The 16,099-nt window shown below is 63.2% G+C and overlaps 1 protein-coding gene and 2 long non-coding RNA genes across 3 annotated transcripts; 1 reads left to right on the plus strand and 2 right to left on the minus strand.

Annotated features, from left to right (window-relative positions):
- Nucleotides 1-3: 3 nt before the first annotated feature.
- LOC131486066 (uncharacterized) lies at nt 4-965 on the minus strand. The gene is made up of 2 exons (XR_009249169.1): nt 693-965; nt 4-572 (listed from the first exon to the last, which is right to left on the minus strand). It is a non-coding gene; the product is annotated as an uncharacterized LOC131486066 (long non-coding RNA).
- A 1,004-nt stretch (nt 966-1,969) lies between these two features.
- Nucleotides 1,970-3,154, minus strand: LOC131486065 (uncharacterized). The gene is made up of 3 exons (XR_009249168.1): nt 3,082-3,154; nt 2,353-2,877; nt 1,970-2,225 (listed from the first exon to the last, which is right to left on the minus strand). It is a non-coding gene; the product is annotated as an uncharacterized LOC131486065 (long non-coding RNA).
- Nucleotides 3,155-3,929: 775 nt separating this feature from the next.
- OGFR (opioid growth factor receptor) lies at nt 3,930-11,849 on the plus strand. Its single transcript, XM_058686175.1, has 7 exons — nt 3,930-4,111; nt 6,542-6,610; nt 7,255-7,333; nt 8,167-8,245; nt 9,182-9,248; nt 9,776-9,924; nt 10,625-11,849. Exons 1-7 carry the CDS (start codon nt 3,938-3,940, stop codon nt 11,526-11,528), a joined length of 1,521 nt encoding a protein of 506 aa, XP_058542158.1. The 5' UTR covers nt 3,930-3,937; the 3' UTR covers nt 11,529-11,849.
- Nucleotides 11,850-16,099: the final 4,250 nt, after the last annotated feature.

A 16,099-nucleotide genomic window follows, 5' to 3' on the forward strand; every position in this document is an offset into this window, starting at 1 on the left:
CTAAGGTCATGACTGCTGAGACACTTTTCGCTCAGTTTTTATATGCCAGAAACAGAGGATTTGTAGCGGCTATTTTTGTATCCTCCGGTAACTTGCAAACAGACCAAATGTGTGAGTGGAGGGAAGGGGCGCCGGGGCCCAGGGTTGCCTGAAATACTTTCGTTTGAGTGCGGAATATTAAAGCACAAAAGCAGCAGCCTGGAGTCTCGTGATTTTGATACCAAAGTAAGTTCCCTTTTCTTACGGTAGGAAGTGTTTATTTTTCCAAGGATTATAACCACAGCCTACACTCAGTGGGCTTCGTAGCATTCCCTCGATACAATGTATTGACGACCAACAGGAAATCGGGCCAGAGTGGAAATGTGGTCGAGTGTGACAAGTCCTTCAGATACGAAATGCCCGGACGGCGGACAAGGCAGAGCCGGTGGCTGGCTGAGCCCGGACGTCCGGGAGCTCATCCTCTGGCAACGCGAGTCTCGGGGCCCAGTCTGTTCTCCGCACAGGAGGGTCCGGGCAGAGCAGGAAGGGTGCGCCCTCAGTCCCGGCTGACCTCTGCGCCCCGGGTCCTTCATCTGGACAAGTCACCAGGAAGCTGAATCCCCCCACCGTCTCGGAGCAGGAGGCCGGGCCTCGGCCCACCAGGCAAGGGCAGGAACCCGGTGCCCCACGCCCCATGCACTGGCCTGCTCTACCCGGCCCTCCGTCTCTCGCGGGGCCTGGAGCACATCGCCGGCAGCCCTCCTTCAAGGCCCACTCTGCACCGGCTTCTGTCGCTGGGACCCTGCTGCCCGAGAGGAGCCTGGTCCCTGGGGAGTCAGAACCGTCAGGGCCATGGGGCAAACGTTGTCTATGAAGACGGGGGTCTTTCCCTTACAGACGTAGACCCTGGTCTGGAGCAGGATCTTCAGGGACCTCAGAACATGCTGGAAAAGCCTAGTCAATAAGTCAAACCTGTTTCCTAATGACTGAACATTCGCTGCCCTTCCAGGAGATGTGGGGGGAGGGGCGCGCAAGACCAGCCCAGCAAGGTGGATGGCCCCCCACCCCAGGTGCCGGTTTGGGGCCACTCCCCACGCCCTTAGGCCTGCGGAGGCCGGAGTCCTCAGCCGGGGTGAGGCTCACACAGGGGGTCCGGTTCATGTGCTGCGTGTGGCCTGTGCAGGTCAAGTTCACATCCCCGCACTACCCTCTCCTGGCCTAGGGGTCCACTCTGTGACATGGGGAACAGCTGTGCCCCCACCACGTAGGTAGACGGAGTGTGACAGAGGAGAGGCGCTGGGGAGAAGCCAGTGTGAGCGGCTGCAGGACCCTGGGAGACACAGGCGCCGCTGACCTGGGACCAGAAACCTCCGGGAGGTGCTTCGCGCTGAGGACGCCGGGGTCGTCGACAACGGGACGGCGCAGCCTCCCTGGGCGGGGACAGGTGGGTGCGGCCTCAGCCCTCCCTGCTCTGGCCCAGCCCAGGGCCCCCAGGGCTGATGCAGAAGGAGAGTGTGCTCCCAAGTGCGTATCGATAGGGCAGCAACGGGACGCAGCGGGGCTCCCTCGGGGCGGGGCGGGAGGGCGTGGGGCTTTGGCCAAACAACGAGGCTGCAACTGGTTTTGCCTGAGGAAAACGTTAAGGCAGGTCTAACCTGAACCTGCCCCCGCCCAGCTCCTGCAAGACTCCTCCACCGGGGGCAGGGCCACCCTGGGGCGCGCCACCTACTGCCGGTGCTCGGAGGAGGAACCGAGCGAGCGCGCCGCCGTCGCTCCTCTGGGCCCCGCCCCGGCCCCCCTGGCCCGCCCCCCACCCCTGCTCAGCCCCGCCCCAGCCTGGGCCGCCAGCTGTCCAGAGCCCTGAGGCCACAGCGGGCGTCCCCAGGCTGCAGAGGGGAGGAAACAGCACAAGACTTCTTCTGCAGCAGAAATCTGGGCTCCCGGGTTAACGCGCCCTGCGGGGCCCCAGGCAAACTGCACAAAAGCAGCCAGAGGTGCGGTTCGGGGTGACTCTTCCTTGTCGAGCGGAAGTCGGGCAGCGTCTGGGAGGGTCCGTCGTCCCGGCCCCGGTGGGAGGCAGCGGCGGGGAGGCTTGCCGCTCGGCCCGTGGAAAGGCACAGCCTCCCCACCGCAGTGCCCCTCAGAGCAGCCAAACCCCTGCATTCCGCCCCCGGAATGCAGACACCTGCGTCAGGGCCTCCCGGTGTCATCTGCCCGATGTCCTGGCCGGGGCCTCGCGGGGCCACCTGCAAGTCAGGCAAGCGGGAGGTGAGGCCCAGGGGGTGGGGGAGGCCATCCGCCCCCGCGGCCCCCGCCAGAGGCGCGGCGGCTGCCCGCTGCCCAGGAAACCTAGCCTGCCCACGGGTGGCAGACCTTTTACAGAAATGCCCAGATGTCCGTTCCGGAGGTGGGGGGGGGGGGGGGGCACCTCCGTCCTCTTAGAGAGTGAGGTCGTGTGTACACAGGCTCCAGCCAGGTGAGACTGTACCCGGAGAATGGATGAGGACGGCCGGCATCAAGAAGGGCCCTCAGCTGTGCCCACAGCCAAGGTCGGAAGGTTGTGCTCCCTCTCAGCTGTCACAGGCAGCCCTGAGGCCGAGGGGCCGCTGGCAGGGCTGGGAGAGGTCAGCGACCCCAGGGGGCTGGGTTTGGCCTTCACCTTCTACCCCGTTGACCCTGGGAGTTACCCTCCTGGCTAGATCTGTCAGAAGGCCAGACTTTGGTTTTAGCTAAAATGCTGTGAAACACCGAAGGTGCACGGTCGTCACAGAGTCCAAATACTACCTGGGCGGGCCACTCCCAAGTTGCATGTTGAGGGGCGGGTCTCCAACTTTGCTGGAACTCCCTCGGCCAGCAGCAGATGTGAGGGCACAGATTAAGGGAATCTGTGGGAGGTCACTGGGGAATTTGCAACTGCGGGCAATTTTCAGCTGTCTGACACACGCCAATGTGTGCGAAGAGGGCGGCCACCGCCGGCTGCCCCCAGCGCCCAGAGAGGCCTCCGAGGGGATGTTTAACCAGGGCCACCTGTGTTGAGCAGCCTCAGGATGACCCCAGTCACCCAGTCATTCATGCGTCCCCTCCCTCTAGGCAGCACCTTACCTTACCGCTGATAGGTTGTGGCAAAGGGGCAGAGGCCAGGCCCACAGTGACGGTGCAGACGACTCCCAGCACACTGTAAAGAGACCCTCCTGCTGGCCTTATGGAAGCAAACTGCCCAGTTGTGAACCGTCTGTGAAGGGACACGCGGATCCGTGTCCTACTGCCCGAGAATGACTTCTGCCCACAGTCTGGGGGACCGTGGAAGCAGACTGCTCTCCAAAGGAGCCTCTCATGAGACCACAGCCCCAGCCTACACCTGGAGGGCATCCCGCGTGGGAGCATCCTGGGGGGGCCTCCCTTCTGGGGAGGACAGCTCCCAGGGGTTATGCTCCTGGGGTCAGCCCCGTGGAGGGACATCCTCCTGTGGGCATCCTCCAGGGGGTGGGTAGACTTCCTCCAGGAGAACGTCCTCTGGGAAGAGGGATATTCTGGAGGAGGGGGTTTCCAGCAGGTAGGCGTCTTCCTCTGGGGGGAGGTTGTCCTCAGGGGCATTCTGGGGTGATTCTCTGGGATGAACATCCTCCAGGGACATACCTGTAGAGCCGGTATACTCCAGAGGGCATCCTGGGGGAGGTGTCTTCTCCCAAAGGGAAGGGATATCGTGTAGGGGGGTCCTGGGGGGACACCCTGGGGGCAATCCCAGCGAGGAAGGGGGCGGGCGTCCTCCGGAGTGGCGTTCTCGGGGAGGGGCTGTCCTCGGAGCGTGGGGGGGCCTTCTCGGGGCTGACGGCGCCGGCGGCCCCGCCCCCGGCCCCGCCCCGATCCCGCCCCCGGCCCCGCCCCCGGCCCTCCCCCGCGCTTCCTCCTTCGCTCACTTTCGCTTCCGCCGGAGCGCGGGTCCCGCCGCCGCCCGAGCATGGACGACCCGGACTGCGACTCGACCTGGGAGGAGGACGAGGACGAGGACGGCGAGGGCGCGAGCGCTGGGGGCGACGAGGACGGCGAGGCCGGCGCCCCAGGGGACGCGGACGCGGAGGACGAGGACGAGGACGAAGAGGACGCGCCGGCGGCGCGGCCCGGCGCGCTCCAGGTGCAGCCTCGACGCGCGCCGGGGACCCAGCGCCCAGCCCCGGGGGGCGCCCGCCCGGCCGCCGCGAGGTGGGGGTGAGGCCCCGCTCCGGGAAGGCCGCCCCCCCTCCCGGCCCCCGGACACCCGGCTTGGGGCCTGGCTCTCCCTCTCCAGCTGTTGCCCTCTCCCCGACCCAGGCCCCCTGGTGCCCCCCCTCAGGATCGCTGGACACCCTGAGACCCGCCCCGTCGCGCGCCTCCCAGCTCCGGCCCAGCCCGTGGGGGGACCTTGAGGGAGATCCAGGGCCACCCTCAGATCCGTGCGGTGTGATGATACTTCCTCAAGCGGATGCCCTGGGCACATTCTGGACTCGCCTCTGTCACTTCCCGCCTCCGGGCCCTTGGCTCTGTCCTCTGAATAGATCCCAGCTCTCCGTGCTGGCCGCCTGCTTCTGCCTGCCTTTCTGCCTCTGGGTGCCCCCTGCCTCTGCCCCGCCCTGCTCCCTCCCACCCCCGGCCCGCCTCACCCCCACCGCTCCTCGCTGGGTGCAGCGCCCACCCGCTGGGACCTCCCACCCTCTCGAAAGTGGCCTTGGAGGCCACATTTATGTGACCTGCCTGAGCCAGGGCTGCTCGCACCAGCTACTGGCAGTTATGGCTGCTGATTTGTCATTATCAGCTGTTACTTTTGTTACTACTGATTACCTAGGTGACCAGCAGTTACTTTTGTCTTCACTGGTGATACTCCTTGTTCCGATCGGTTACTTTTGTTGCCACGGATTTATTTTCTTCTCATTACCACTGATTACTTTTGTTACTAGGGTCACTCAATACCAGGGGCCGGTACTCCCTGAGCCTCACATTCTGTCCCAGTGCAGGGTGGTCCCAGCTGGGGTTCTAGGTGTTATCGGGACTTAGGTGACAGCTGTCACTTTTGGAGGATGATGTATTGGCATCGTGTCTGTGGGGCCTTGAATTCCATCCCGTGTGATCTCTGGGTTGCATTCTCCCCCAGACAGATGAGAGCTCTGGTTTGGGGTTTAGCTGGCTGTGTGGTGAAGTCTTGGTCAGGGAGAGGGACCCAGACGGGCTCCTGGGCCTGCCAGGGAGGCCAGAAGGCGGAGCACATCTATGGTGTTTGGGGCAGGCATGAGTTTCTGGAGGCAGCAGGCTGGGCAGTGGCCAGGGGTCACCGGGCAGGGATCTGGCTCTTCTGCCCACCGGCTGGGGCACGTATTGAGAGAGGATGCTGTCCTTGCTGTAGCTCTGTGAGCCCCACTCCTACAGCAGTGCGCTGGCCCCTCGGCCACTGAGAGGCGCCACAGTCGTTGACTTCTACACGGGGCCCAGCTGTCTGGTATTTGTCCTGGGCTGTGTCTTCTGTGCACCCGTGGGGCTGACCTGGGGATGGTGAGTGGGGCCAGCTCCTGCTGAGTTTCGGTGTCTCCTCGGGCCCTTGGCTGGTAGGCAAGAACATCACCAGCAGGCCCTGGTCTATAAATTGGGCAGAGAGGCACCCCCAGGCCCCTGCTGGAGCTCAGAACCATTTGGAGCATCTTGGGGAGTGGGGAGGGGGTCAGAGCCAAGGGACACAGTGACAGGCCTGGCCTCCTGACTCCCCTTGCAGTGCTCCTTCCAGGATCCTGGACCCAGGTGTTTCCCTGGGACGAGCGGTCGGTCTCCTGTGGAGTCATGCCCAGGAGCCATACCTGCCTGGGCCCTCTCTCCTGCCCCGGCTTCTGTCGGACCTCAGGCCAGGCTCAGCCTCGCTCACGCCTCCCACCCTATAAGAGGGTGGGTGAAGCCACCTTTACCCAGCATCCTAGCCGTGAAGTTACCTTCTATCCCTCCCGGGACCCGGGGAGCTTGGCCTGCAGAGATAGGGGCTGCAGGTGTTGGGGGGCAGCGAGGAGCCCCTGTGTCTCCCTGCGCAGGCTCTCGCATAGGGCCGGAGGCCCGGAGACACGGGGTCTGGTCTACGGCGTTGGGCAGGGGCCAGGCTGGTTCCCTGGGCCTTGGTCATTCATCTCTTCGTCAGGCAAGTGTTTGGGGCCCCTCCTGGGGCTGTAGGCCGGGAGGCCACGGCCCTTCGAGACACAAGCCTTGTGACAACTTAGAGCACCGTACACAAAGAAAGCACTGGCGAAGGCAGGGGGACCAGGGGCAAGTCCTGGGGCTGTGGTCCAAATGGACTTAGCCGGCAAGTACCGGAGGAGGCAGTGAGGCCAGGGCCAGGGGGCGGTGCTGCGCCCCAAGAACGTGCCGGTCAGCCTGGGATCCTGGGAGCGGGGGCGGGCCGCGGGGGCTGAGCAGGGGGCAGGGCTTGTTCCTCCCATTCTGGTCCCTTCCGGCTTTGTTGCTAGCTGACCCCGTGCGTGCTGCCCTTACTGGGACAGGGGCTGGCTTGGGGTGGGCCTCCCCTAGGGGTCTCACTCATCTCCTCTCTCCCCAGGCCAGGACGACGGGGTCCCGAAACTGGCGAGCGGCGCGCGACACACGCAGGTACCGGCACCACTACCCGGTACGTAGCCGCCTCGGCGCCCGCACACCTCGGCAGCCCGCCCGGGACGGAGTCTCCCGCCCTCTGCCGGGAGAAGGCCATCGGGACAAGACGTCCCGTCACCCCCTCCTCAGACGAGGTCCCATGGCCCACCTGGGACTGCGGCTCCTTCCCCCCCCCCCCCCCCCCCCCCCGCCCCGGGGGAGGTGGGTGATGAGGACCGCCTCTGTCCCGGAGCCTTTAGAGCAGGGGAGCAGCGCCAGCTAGTGGCGCAGCCACACGTGGCCCCGTGTGTCGGTCCGCGGGTCGGGGCCCATGTCGGTGGTGTTCAGTGGCCCTCGCCCCTGCCCTCTGCACTGTGAGTGCCAGCCAACCCCTAGGCTACTTTAGGGGTACAGATGGAGGGGACCTGCCGCCCGGCCCGCGCTGGTGAGGAGGGAAGGTGGTGGTCAGAGGCAGCTGCTGTCCTCCCAGTGCGGAGGCTGGTCCTCCCCTGCAGGGCGAGGGGCCCCGGCCGGGGACTCGGGTCTTCGCCAGCCTTCAGGATGTCGAGGCTCACGGGCCCAGGAGCGGACGCCCGCTCCCCGAACGTTCTAGTGTGAGGGGCCCTCGGAGGCAGCCTATTTCTGGAGATGTCTCCACTGCAACTTTCTCTGGCTCTTCAGGATTTGATAGAACGGGATGGCAACGGTGACATGCCAAACCTGAGTTTCTACAGAAACGAGATCCGGTTCCTGCCCAACGGTGCGCGTCTGCTGGGCCGCCTGCGCCCTGTCCCGGGGGGGGGCGTCTGTGGCCCCACTGGGACCCTGTTGGGGACGGCTTCCTGTTGGGCCCGCGGTTTTCGGCTTGCCCCGCAGCGCCCCCTGCAGGCTGCTGCGGGGACGCCCTGGGAAGGGCCGTGTCGCTCTCTACTGCTGCCTTGGTGGGAAAGCCGCACGTGTAAACTGGCGAGTAAGAGTGATTGTTCCATTTCCAAGTGGTTGGAAACAACTCAAGGTGGAAAATGTTCTGTGCTGTGAAAGTGACACGAAATTCAACTGTGAGTGTCCATAAGGGAGAGTCCGTGGGAAGCCACCCACGCGCATTCGTTCAGGCGTGGCCGCCTTCCCACTACAACGCAGCACAATTGCAGCAGAGGACACGTGGCCTCAGAGAGTCACTGGCCTTTGGAAACAGTGGCCGCCCTACAGGAGGCCAGGCCATGGGGGGTGGGGCTCCGCTGGAGGTTCTGTCTGAGGTCGGGTTCCAGCTAACCAGCTGTGGTTTGGAGGGGGCGGTGAGGCCCCCTTTCTGCAAAGGCAGGTGGGGGTCTGGGACCCCATGTCCTCCTGGGCCCTCCGGCCCAACGAGCCCAGCGTGGCCCTTCTCACTCGGGTCCGTGCTCAGGCAGCAACGGAGAGCCCGTGTCGGACTGCAAAGAAACCGAGGGCTTCGGTTGGGGGGGGGGGGGGGGGTTTACGGTCACATGACACAGACACAAGCTTCAGAGCCCCGAGGTCCTCAACAGAGGAGGGGAGGGAAAGTGGGGGGACTTCTAGCAGCTTCTCACTGACTTATCCCCGTGGGGCCCCCAGGCTGTTTCATTGAAGACATTCTTCAGAACTGGAGGGAGGACTACGATGTCCTGGAAGAGAATCACTCCTACATCCAGTGGTGAGTGGGCGGGGCTTCCCGAGCAGGCAAGGTCGGTGGGGCGGGGCTTACTGAGCAGGGGCCCTCAGTGGGGCGGGGCTTACTGAGCAGGGGCCCTCGGTGGGGCGGGGCTTACTGAGCAGGCACCGTCGGTGGGGCGGGGCTTACTGAGCAGGCGCCCTCGGCGGGGCGGGGCTTATGAGAAGGCACCGTCGGTGGGGCGGGGCTTACCGAGCAGGCGCCCTCGATGGGGCGGGTCTTACTGAGCAGGCACCGTCGGCGGGGCGGGGTTTACTGGGCAGGCGGCCTCGGCGGGGCAGGGCAGCGGTGGTGCGCAGCCTCTGAGGCTGTAGGTGGGCGTGGGGCGCAGGAAGAGCCTCAGACAGGCCGGCTTGCTGGGACGGGACGGCCCCGGTGCCAACAGGCCTCGTGGGCCTGCAGAGTCCCTTGGACACTGACAGTGACAGGCCTCGAACAGTGGCCTGAGGTGATCTTTGCCGGCATGGCTACCTTGGAGAGCCTTGACACTGCCCCACAAACACAGTGTGCGTTTGAAAATGGCACGTCGGGGGCCTTTTCCTGGGCACAGCGCATCGTGGGGGATAGTTGTGCAGCACTGACGGCTAGACGCAAGGAGAACCTAAGAATTAGGAGGACTGCCTGGAACGCCCTGGGCAGCACTGGCAGACCGGCTCGCTGCCAAGCACGCGCACGACTCTTCTAGTCGTGTGTGCACCCATCGGGTGCCCTGGCCCGTAACAGGTTCACTGCAGCCTTCCCCCCCTCACGCCTCGGCTTTGCCTTGTGAGAGCGCACACACATGTTCATCCAGCCAGGCCCTCCTAGAGTTGAGCCGTGAGCCCAGAGAGGCTGGTGAGCCTCCCGGGACCGCGGGTGTGCGCCGTGGCTGGGAGCCCGTGCCTGCCGCCGACGGACCTGTAACCGTGCCTCCCACAGGCTGTTTCCTCTGCGTGAACCTGGAGTGAACTGGCATGCCAAGCCCCTCACGCTCCGGGAGGTTGAGGTGAGTTCTGATCGCTGGGAAGCCGTCCCGGGGAGACCCTCCCCTCCGCGCTGGCCCTTGCCTCTGCCCCTGGTGCTCTCACAGGCTTCTAGAGAAATTTGCCTCCAATCGGGGAGCCCAGAGCCAGGGCTGTGAGCAGAATCATGGTGACTGGAGTTTCATCACACCTGGTTGGGGCTGGAGCAGACGCTCCTGGAGGGACAAGAGGGTCTGGGGAGGGGGGGGGGGGGGACAGGACGTGTTTCCTGCCACGTGCTCAGCCCTGGGGTGGGGGTGGGGAGGCGCATGATTCCCAGGAGCTAGATTCCCCTGGGGGTGAAGCCGGGGCCTCAGGCCCCAGTGAGACTCTGAGGTAGCTTAGAGAGGTTCATCATTCACTCCTGTCCGGGCTCCTGCGCCCTGGCGTTTTACCCTGAAAGTCTGAGTCCAGCCCTTTAGAAGAATCAGGGCCCGAGGGGGGCGTTGGCCAGCCGGATGTATGGGTGACGACCCCTGGGCTCCCCACCGGCCTCGGGGGTGTGTTCCAGGCATTTAAAAGCTGCAAGGAGGTCAGGGAGCGGTTTGTGCAGGCCTACGAGCTCATGCTGGGGTTCTACGGGATCCAGCTAGAAGACAGGAGCTCAGGTCAGGTGCGCCGAGCACAGAACTACCAGAAGCGCTTCCAGAACCTCAACTGGTGAGGACCGCCCCTCCCCCACCACGGCCGAGGAGGATGGGGCCGCTAGGTTTCAGACAGGTGTGGGGGGAGCGCTTCGGCGGAGGAGGGACTCCAGGGCCACTCGGGCAAGTGACTAAAGGCTCTCTGAACACCCTCCGTGTTTGCAGGGTGGGGGTGGTGCCACTGATAGGGGCGTGAGAGCCGGTCAGTTTCACTGCTAGCCGCGCTGGGTCCGCCTGGGTGTGGGCCCGGATGCCCATAGCACCCTCACCTTGGCAGGCACGGCCCTCCTCCTCCCTGGTGAGAGGCACCGGATGGGGAGGAGGTAAAGGGGGTGGGTCTGCTGATGACACCAGTGCCCCTGCACGTGGGTAACAGGTCCCGTGCTGGGGGGGGGGGGGGGTCCCCCCCTCCGGCTCTTCTCCAGCCATGCGGGGGGGGGGTGGGGGGAGACCTTCGGGGCCCAGGGGGCAGCCCCCTTCCAAAGGATGCATCAGGATCCCCACCTGCAGGGTCCAGCACACAGGCCATTTTCTCCAGGGCTGGGGTGGGGCACAGGGCGGGGGAGGGCGCCAGGGGGATGAGAGGGTGGGACGGAGCCTGGTGGAGGGAGGAGGAGGGGAGGAGGGGAGGGGGGAGGGAGGAGGGGAGGAGGAGGGAGGGCCCGGGCGGGACGCCCCGCCCCCCGCGCCAGCGCCCCTCCGCTCCCCGGCCCCAGGCACAGCCACAACAACCTCCGCATCACGCGCATCCTCAAGTCCCTGGGCGAGCTGGGCCTGGAGCGCTACCAGGCGCCGCTGGCGCGCTTCTTCCTGGAGGAGACGCTGGTGCGCCAGGAGCTGCCAGCCGTGCGCCAGAGCGCCCTGGACTACTTCGTGTTCACCGTGCGCTGCCCGCGCCAGCGCCGCAAGCTGCTGCGCTTCGCCTGGGAGCACTTCCGGCCGCGCCGCAAGTTCGTGTGGGGGCCGCACGACAAGCTGCGGAGGCTGCGGCCACCCCTGCCCGCGGGGGAGGGGGAGGGGAGCCCCGGGGCCCCGGACCCCCTCCCCGGGGCCGGCGCCCCGGGGCGGGCCGGGGGCCAGGAAGGGGAGGCGGGGGGCCGCGGGGAGGGGGGCCCGGAGCCCCCGAGCCCCAAGGAGAACAAGAAGAGGAAGCTGGACGCCAGCCGGCGGGAGCAGGCCCCGGGGGAGCGGGGCGGCCAGAGCGCCTCGGACGTGGAGAAGATCGCCCTGAACCTGGAGGGCTGCGCCCTCAGCCAGGGCGGGCTGAGCGGGGGGACCCAGGAATCGGGCAGCCGGGCCCCGGGGGAGGCCGAGCAGTCCTGCCCCCAGCCCCCCCCGGGGGCCAAGGTGGTGGAGGAGGTGAGGAAGAGAAGGAAGGTGGACCGGGGCCCCGGGAGCGGCGACTCGGTGGGTGCCGGTGGTGGGGCCGAGCCCCCAGCCCCCGCCCGGCGCTGCGCCCTGCCAGGGTGCCCCGAGGCCAGAGAGAAGGATACCGGGGTGGAGGAGGCCGGTGGCCTGGCAGAGCTACAGCAGGGTGCCCCTGGGAGCTCAGCCCCCGCGGGACCCTCGGTAGATAGGGAAGCAGAGGCGGGGCCTGAGGCCAAACCCAGAAAGCCTTAAGGGAACGGGCCGCCTGGGCATCCTGCCCTCCGTCCTGCCACGGGTCTGGGGAGCCACGTGGTCAGCTGTTGTCAGCACGGAGCAGTACTGGTCTGTCCCTCCTGGTCACCGCAGCCGTGGAAGGAGCAGATCCCCGCTCTGGGAAGGCCAGGGACTTGTGGATCCTTACCTCCAGCTCACTTCCTGCCTCCCTCCTCCAAGCCACCGCCCCCCCCCCCCATCTTTGTAAATTGGCCCTCAAGGGTCTGGGGGGTGGGAATGGGGGCTCATTTTCTTAGTCTGGTGCCGAAACCTTTTCTGAATAAACTCATTTGACTTTGAGTGTTTGGACATGGGCAGCAGTCCCGTGAGTGGGCAGGGGAGGAGCACTGCTCTTCGGGAGTCCGGGGGTGGTGTCCCCTGGGCGCCCCCCAACACACGAGCACCCTGACCATGCAGCCTCCCGGGGCCTCTGGAGCCGGGCGCTCTGTCCCTTGGCTGCCCTTTGTCACTAGTTTAAGTCTGGGGACCCACGCGCAGCCCCCTTGGGTGGGTTGAGCGGGAGGAGCAGGGGCGTGGCGTGGCCCGGGTCCGGACAGGACCTGTGCCCACGCTGATATGGGGCACAGTGTCGTGCCTTGGGGAGCAAGGTCAGCGGCGTTCTCTGGCTCCGTGCCCTCTGTCCCTACCCTGGTAGCCCTTTGCATCAAGACACAGCCTCCCCGGGGCCTCTGGACCCTCTGCCCTGGCGTGGGCACAGCACACCTCCCGCTCCTCAAGTCGCGGCTGGCTCAGGCCAGGATCCCCCTTCCTGACACGCTGGCTCCTCTGCGCCGACACCAGTGGGGTGAGGAGACTGCCGAGGGCCACGCGCTTGCCTTTGAACAAGCGAAGTGACAAAGGTCACAGTTCTCCTGGGGACGGGAGAAGGGAGCACAGTTCACCCCGAGAGTTACCAGCTGCGACTTGGGCTCCATTCTCACAAAAAGAGCTGACGGTCCGCTCCCGTCCTGGGGGGAGGGCTGCACAAACTGGAAGTCATTGGGAGGGAGGGCCCCTGAGTTGATGTTCCCCAGAGCTGGAGTTGGGGAGGCGTATGTCCTGGGCTGCTGGCTTCCCTCCCCGCCCCCCCCACCCCGATCTGCTGGGAGGGGTAGGACCCCAGGTGCCTGAACTCCGGTTTGGTCGGTGATGCCGTTTCCACCACAGAGGGGAGAAACTAAGGCACCAAGATGAGTGTGAGCCCATAGCGGTCAGAGTCCTCAGTGTAGACCAGTATGGAGCAAGGTTCGGTGGGGCAGCTGGAACCCCAGAGAGGAAGGAAAATCCCACTGGAGCAACTCTGGGGGGACAGGTCCGTGCTTGGCTCTGACCCACCAAGCATCACGGAGAGTGATGGCCCGAAACACGGGTGATGCTTTGGTTCTGCCTGGTGGTACCAGATGTGAGGCACCCCCTGCCCGGCCTCCTCCAGCCCTAGCCCACTGCGGCTGTTCAAGCTTCAAGGCAGGAACAGCTAGGGCGGGGGGGGGGGGGGGGGGGCGCTGAGTGGAGCTAAGGATGGGTTGGGGGTGAAGGGTGGAGCAGGGTTTCATTCCCTTGCCCCGGGTGAAGGCCAGCTGGGCTGCCTCTGAGTCTGGTCCAGCAGGGGCCGGGGGGGGGGGGGGTGGGCTGGCCCCAAGCCCCACCCTGCTGTCTGAGGGGGTCCTAGGATGACCCAGACTCTGCTGGGGGGGCAAGAACTCTTGTGAGCGTCTCTCGGCCCTTCTGGATGGAATTCACACACACCCTTGCACCTGAGGGGCGGCCGGTCCACCCCAGCGGTGAGCAGTCATCTTGCCTCGCTGCTCTATCCTTTTCGCTTCCCACCTGCTGCTCCCGGGTAAACCGACAGCGCCCTGCAAGCCCTGAGCTCCCACCCACAGAAATGAAGCTCCTACAGGCTGGGCCGGAGGTTGTGAGTTTTCCACATTGTCCACGGTCAGTTACAGATGGAATTCTGCATGCCACTCTTTCCCCACTGCTCGCATTGACTAGGAAAGAAAGGAAGGGAGGGAGGAAGAAGGAGAGGGATGGCACAAGAACAGACACTCAGATCAATGGAACCGAATAGAGAACCCAGAAATGGACCCACAAACGTATGGCCAACTAATCTTTGACAAAGCAGGAAAGAATATCCCATGGAAGAAAGACAGTCTCTTCAGCAAGTGGGGCTGGGAAAACTGGACAGCGACATGCAGAAGAATGAACCTGGACCACTTTCTTACACCACACACAAAAATAAACTCAAAATGGATGAAGGACCTAAACGTAAGACAGGAAGCCATCAGAATCCTCGAGGACAAAGCAGGAAAAATCCTCTTTGATCTTGGCCGCAGCAACTTCTTACTCAACATGTCTCCGGAGTGAAGGGAAACAAAAGCAAAAATGAACTACTGGGACCTCATTAAAATAAAAAGCTTCTGCACAGCGAAGGAAACAATCAGCAAAGCTAAAAGGCAACTGACAGAATGGGAGAAGATATTTGCAAACGACATATCAGATAAAGGGCTGGTATCCAAAATCCATAAAGAACTCCTCAAACTCAACACCCAGAAAACAAATAATCCATTGGAGAAATAGGCAAAGACATGAATAGACGCTTCTCCAAAGAAGACATCCAGGTGGCCAACAGACACACGAAAAGATGCTCAACATATTCACCACCAGGGAAATACAAATCAAAACCGCCATGAGATACCCCCTCACCCCTGTCAGAATGACTAACGTTAACAACTCAGGCAACAACAGATGTTGGTGAGGATGCGGAGAGAGAGAGGATCTCTTTTGCATTGTTGGTGGCAATGCAAGCTCGTGCAGCCACTCTGGAAAACAGGATGGAGGGTCCTCAAAAAACGAAAAATAGAACTACCCTACGACCCAGCAATTGCACCAGTAGGCATTTATCCACGGGATACAGGTGTGCCGTTTCAAAGGGACACTTGCACCCCCATGTTTATAGCAGCACGATCGACAATAGCCAAAGTATGGAAAGAGCCCAAATGTCCATCGATGGATGAATGGATAAAGAAGAGGTGGTATATATATATATATATATATATATACAACGGAGTATTACTCGGCAATCAAAAAGAATGAAATCTTGCCATTTGCAACTACGTGGGTGGAACTGGAGGGTATTATGCTAAGGGAAATCAGAGAAAGACAAAAATCATATGACTTAACTCACATGAGGACTTTAAGAGAAAAAACAGATGAACATAAGGGAGGGAAACAAAAATAATATAGAAACAGGGATGGGGACAGAACAGAAGAGACTCACAAATATGGAGACCAAACTGAGGGTTACTGGGGGGGGGGTGGGGGGTGCGGGAGGGGGGATGGGCTAAATGGGCAAGGGGCACTAAGGAATCGACTCCTGAAATCATTGTTGCACTAGATGCTAACTAATTTGGATGTAAATTAAAAAATAAAATAAAATTAAATTAAATTAAATTAAAATAAAATAAAATAAAAAGGAAAGGGAATGGGAGGAGAAGGGAGGGGAGAGGAGGGAAAAGGAGGGAAGGGAAAAAGAAAAGAGAAAGAGAAGCCGAGCTCATACAGCACACCCTAAATCCTAAAGCAGCATTTCCTAGGGGATTCTAAACATTCAGACACCTGGGGGGGCAGAGGGGGGGGTGTGAGATCCTGCAAATTCAATGGGCCTGTAGGTGACCTGGAGTTCTGAGAGTCCCCTAGGGTGGCCATGGAGGCCCCTGGCCCCAGGTGCTGCCCCCTACCTTGCTGTTCCTGTGCCTTCCCAGGGGGAAGCAGAGTTTGCCTAAATCTGGCGAGCCCTGAGCTGCCCAAATCTTGTGAAAAACGGGAACAGCCAACACCAGCCTCAGGGTCCCGTCCACCACTCGTGCTCAGGCCCAGGCTCATGGTGGGGCTTCCTTCTCGGCCGAGGCCGCCACTTTGCCCTCTCTTGGGGTGCGGAGCGCTGGGTGAGAGTCTGCCCTTTGCCAGTGATGGGCAACATGGATGGGCCACTCAGGATTGCTAAAGTTTGGGGTGAGGCCCCTGGGCATGGGAGGTGCCCCCGGCCGAGCAGGCATGGCCCTAGACTTCTGCCCATGGCAGGACCCGGCGCGGGAGCCAGAGGCGTGGCTTGCTCTGGCCCCCGGCACAGGGATGCTCGCCCTCGCTGGGGGTCTTGCTGGGCCTTGGGCAGCCTCGGTCGCACTCAGGATCCCGAGGAGGTCGCCCTGCGCTGGGGCTGGGGCTGGGGCTGGGGCTGGGGCTGCCCCTTCTCCGAAGGAGCCCTTCAATGCGGGACTGTTCCCTCTCTACGCCCTGCTCCGGGCTCAAGTGGTGAAAAGAACTTCTTTCTTTTTTGCTAAAAGGTATATGTGTGTAACTCATCGGTCTCCGGGATAATTTTAACTCCGAGGCTGGCCAAAAAATGCCACTGGGTCTCTTTTCTTCCCCCTGGCCGGCTCGGCGGGAGGCGTGGGGCGGCGCGGAAGCCCCAGGTGGGCCCTGCTGAATGGGGGGCTTGTGCTCAGCCGGCGGGGCGGGAACTGGCGTCCAGCCCGCCGCCCGCCCCG

This window comes from Neofelis nebulosa, chromosome 9 (assembly GCF_028018385.1).
Source record: "Neofelis nebulosa isolate mNeoNeb1 chromosome 9, mNeoNeb1.pri, whole genome shotgun sequence".
NCBI classification, from domain to species: Eukaryota; Metazoa; Chordata; class Mammalia; order Carnivora; family Felidae; genus Neofelis; species Neofelis nebulosa.

Coding starts and splice junctions, on each gene's coding strand:
- OGFR (XM_058686175.1), top strand. CDS start 3,938: ATGGACGACCCGGACTGCGACTCGACCTGGGAGGAGGACGAGGACGAG. Junction 8,246..9,181: donor AATCACTCCTACATCCAGTG/GTGAGTGGGCGG, acceptor TGCCTCCCACAG/GCTGTTTCCTCTGCGTGAAC. Junction 9,249..9,775: donor TCACGCTCCGGGAGGTTGAG/GTGAGTTCTGAT, acceptor GGTGTGTTCCAG/GCATTTAAAAGCTGCAAGGA.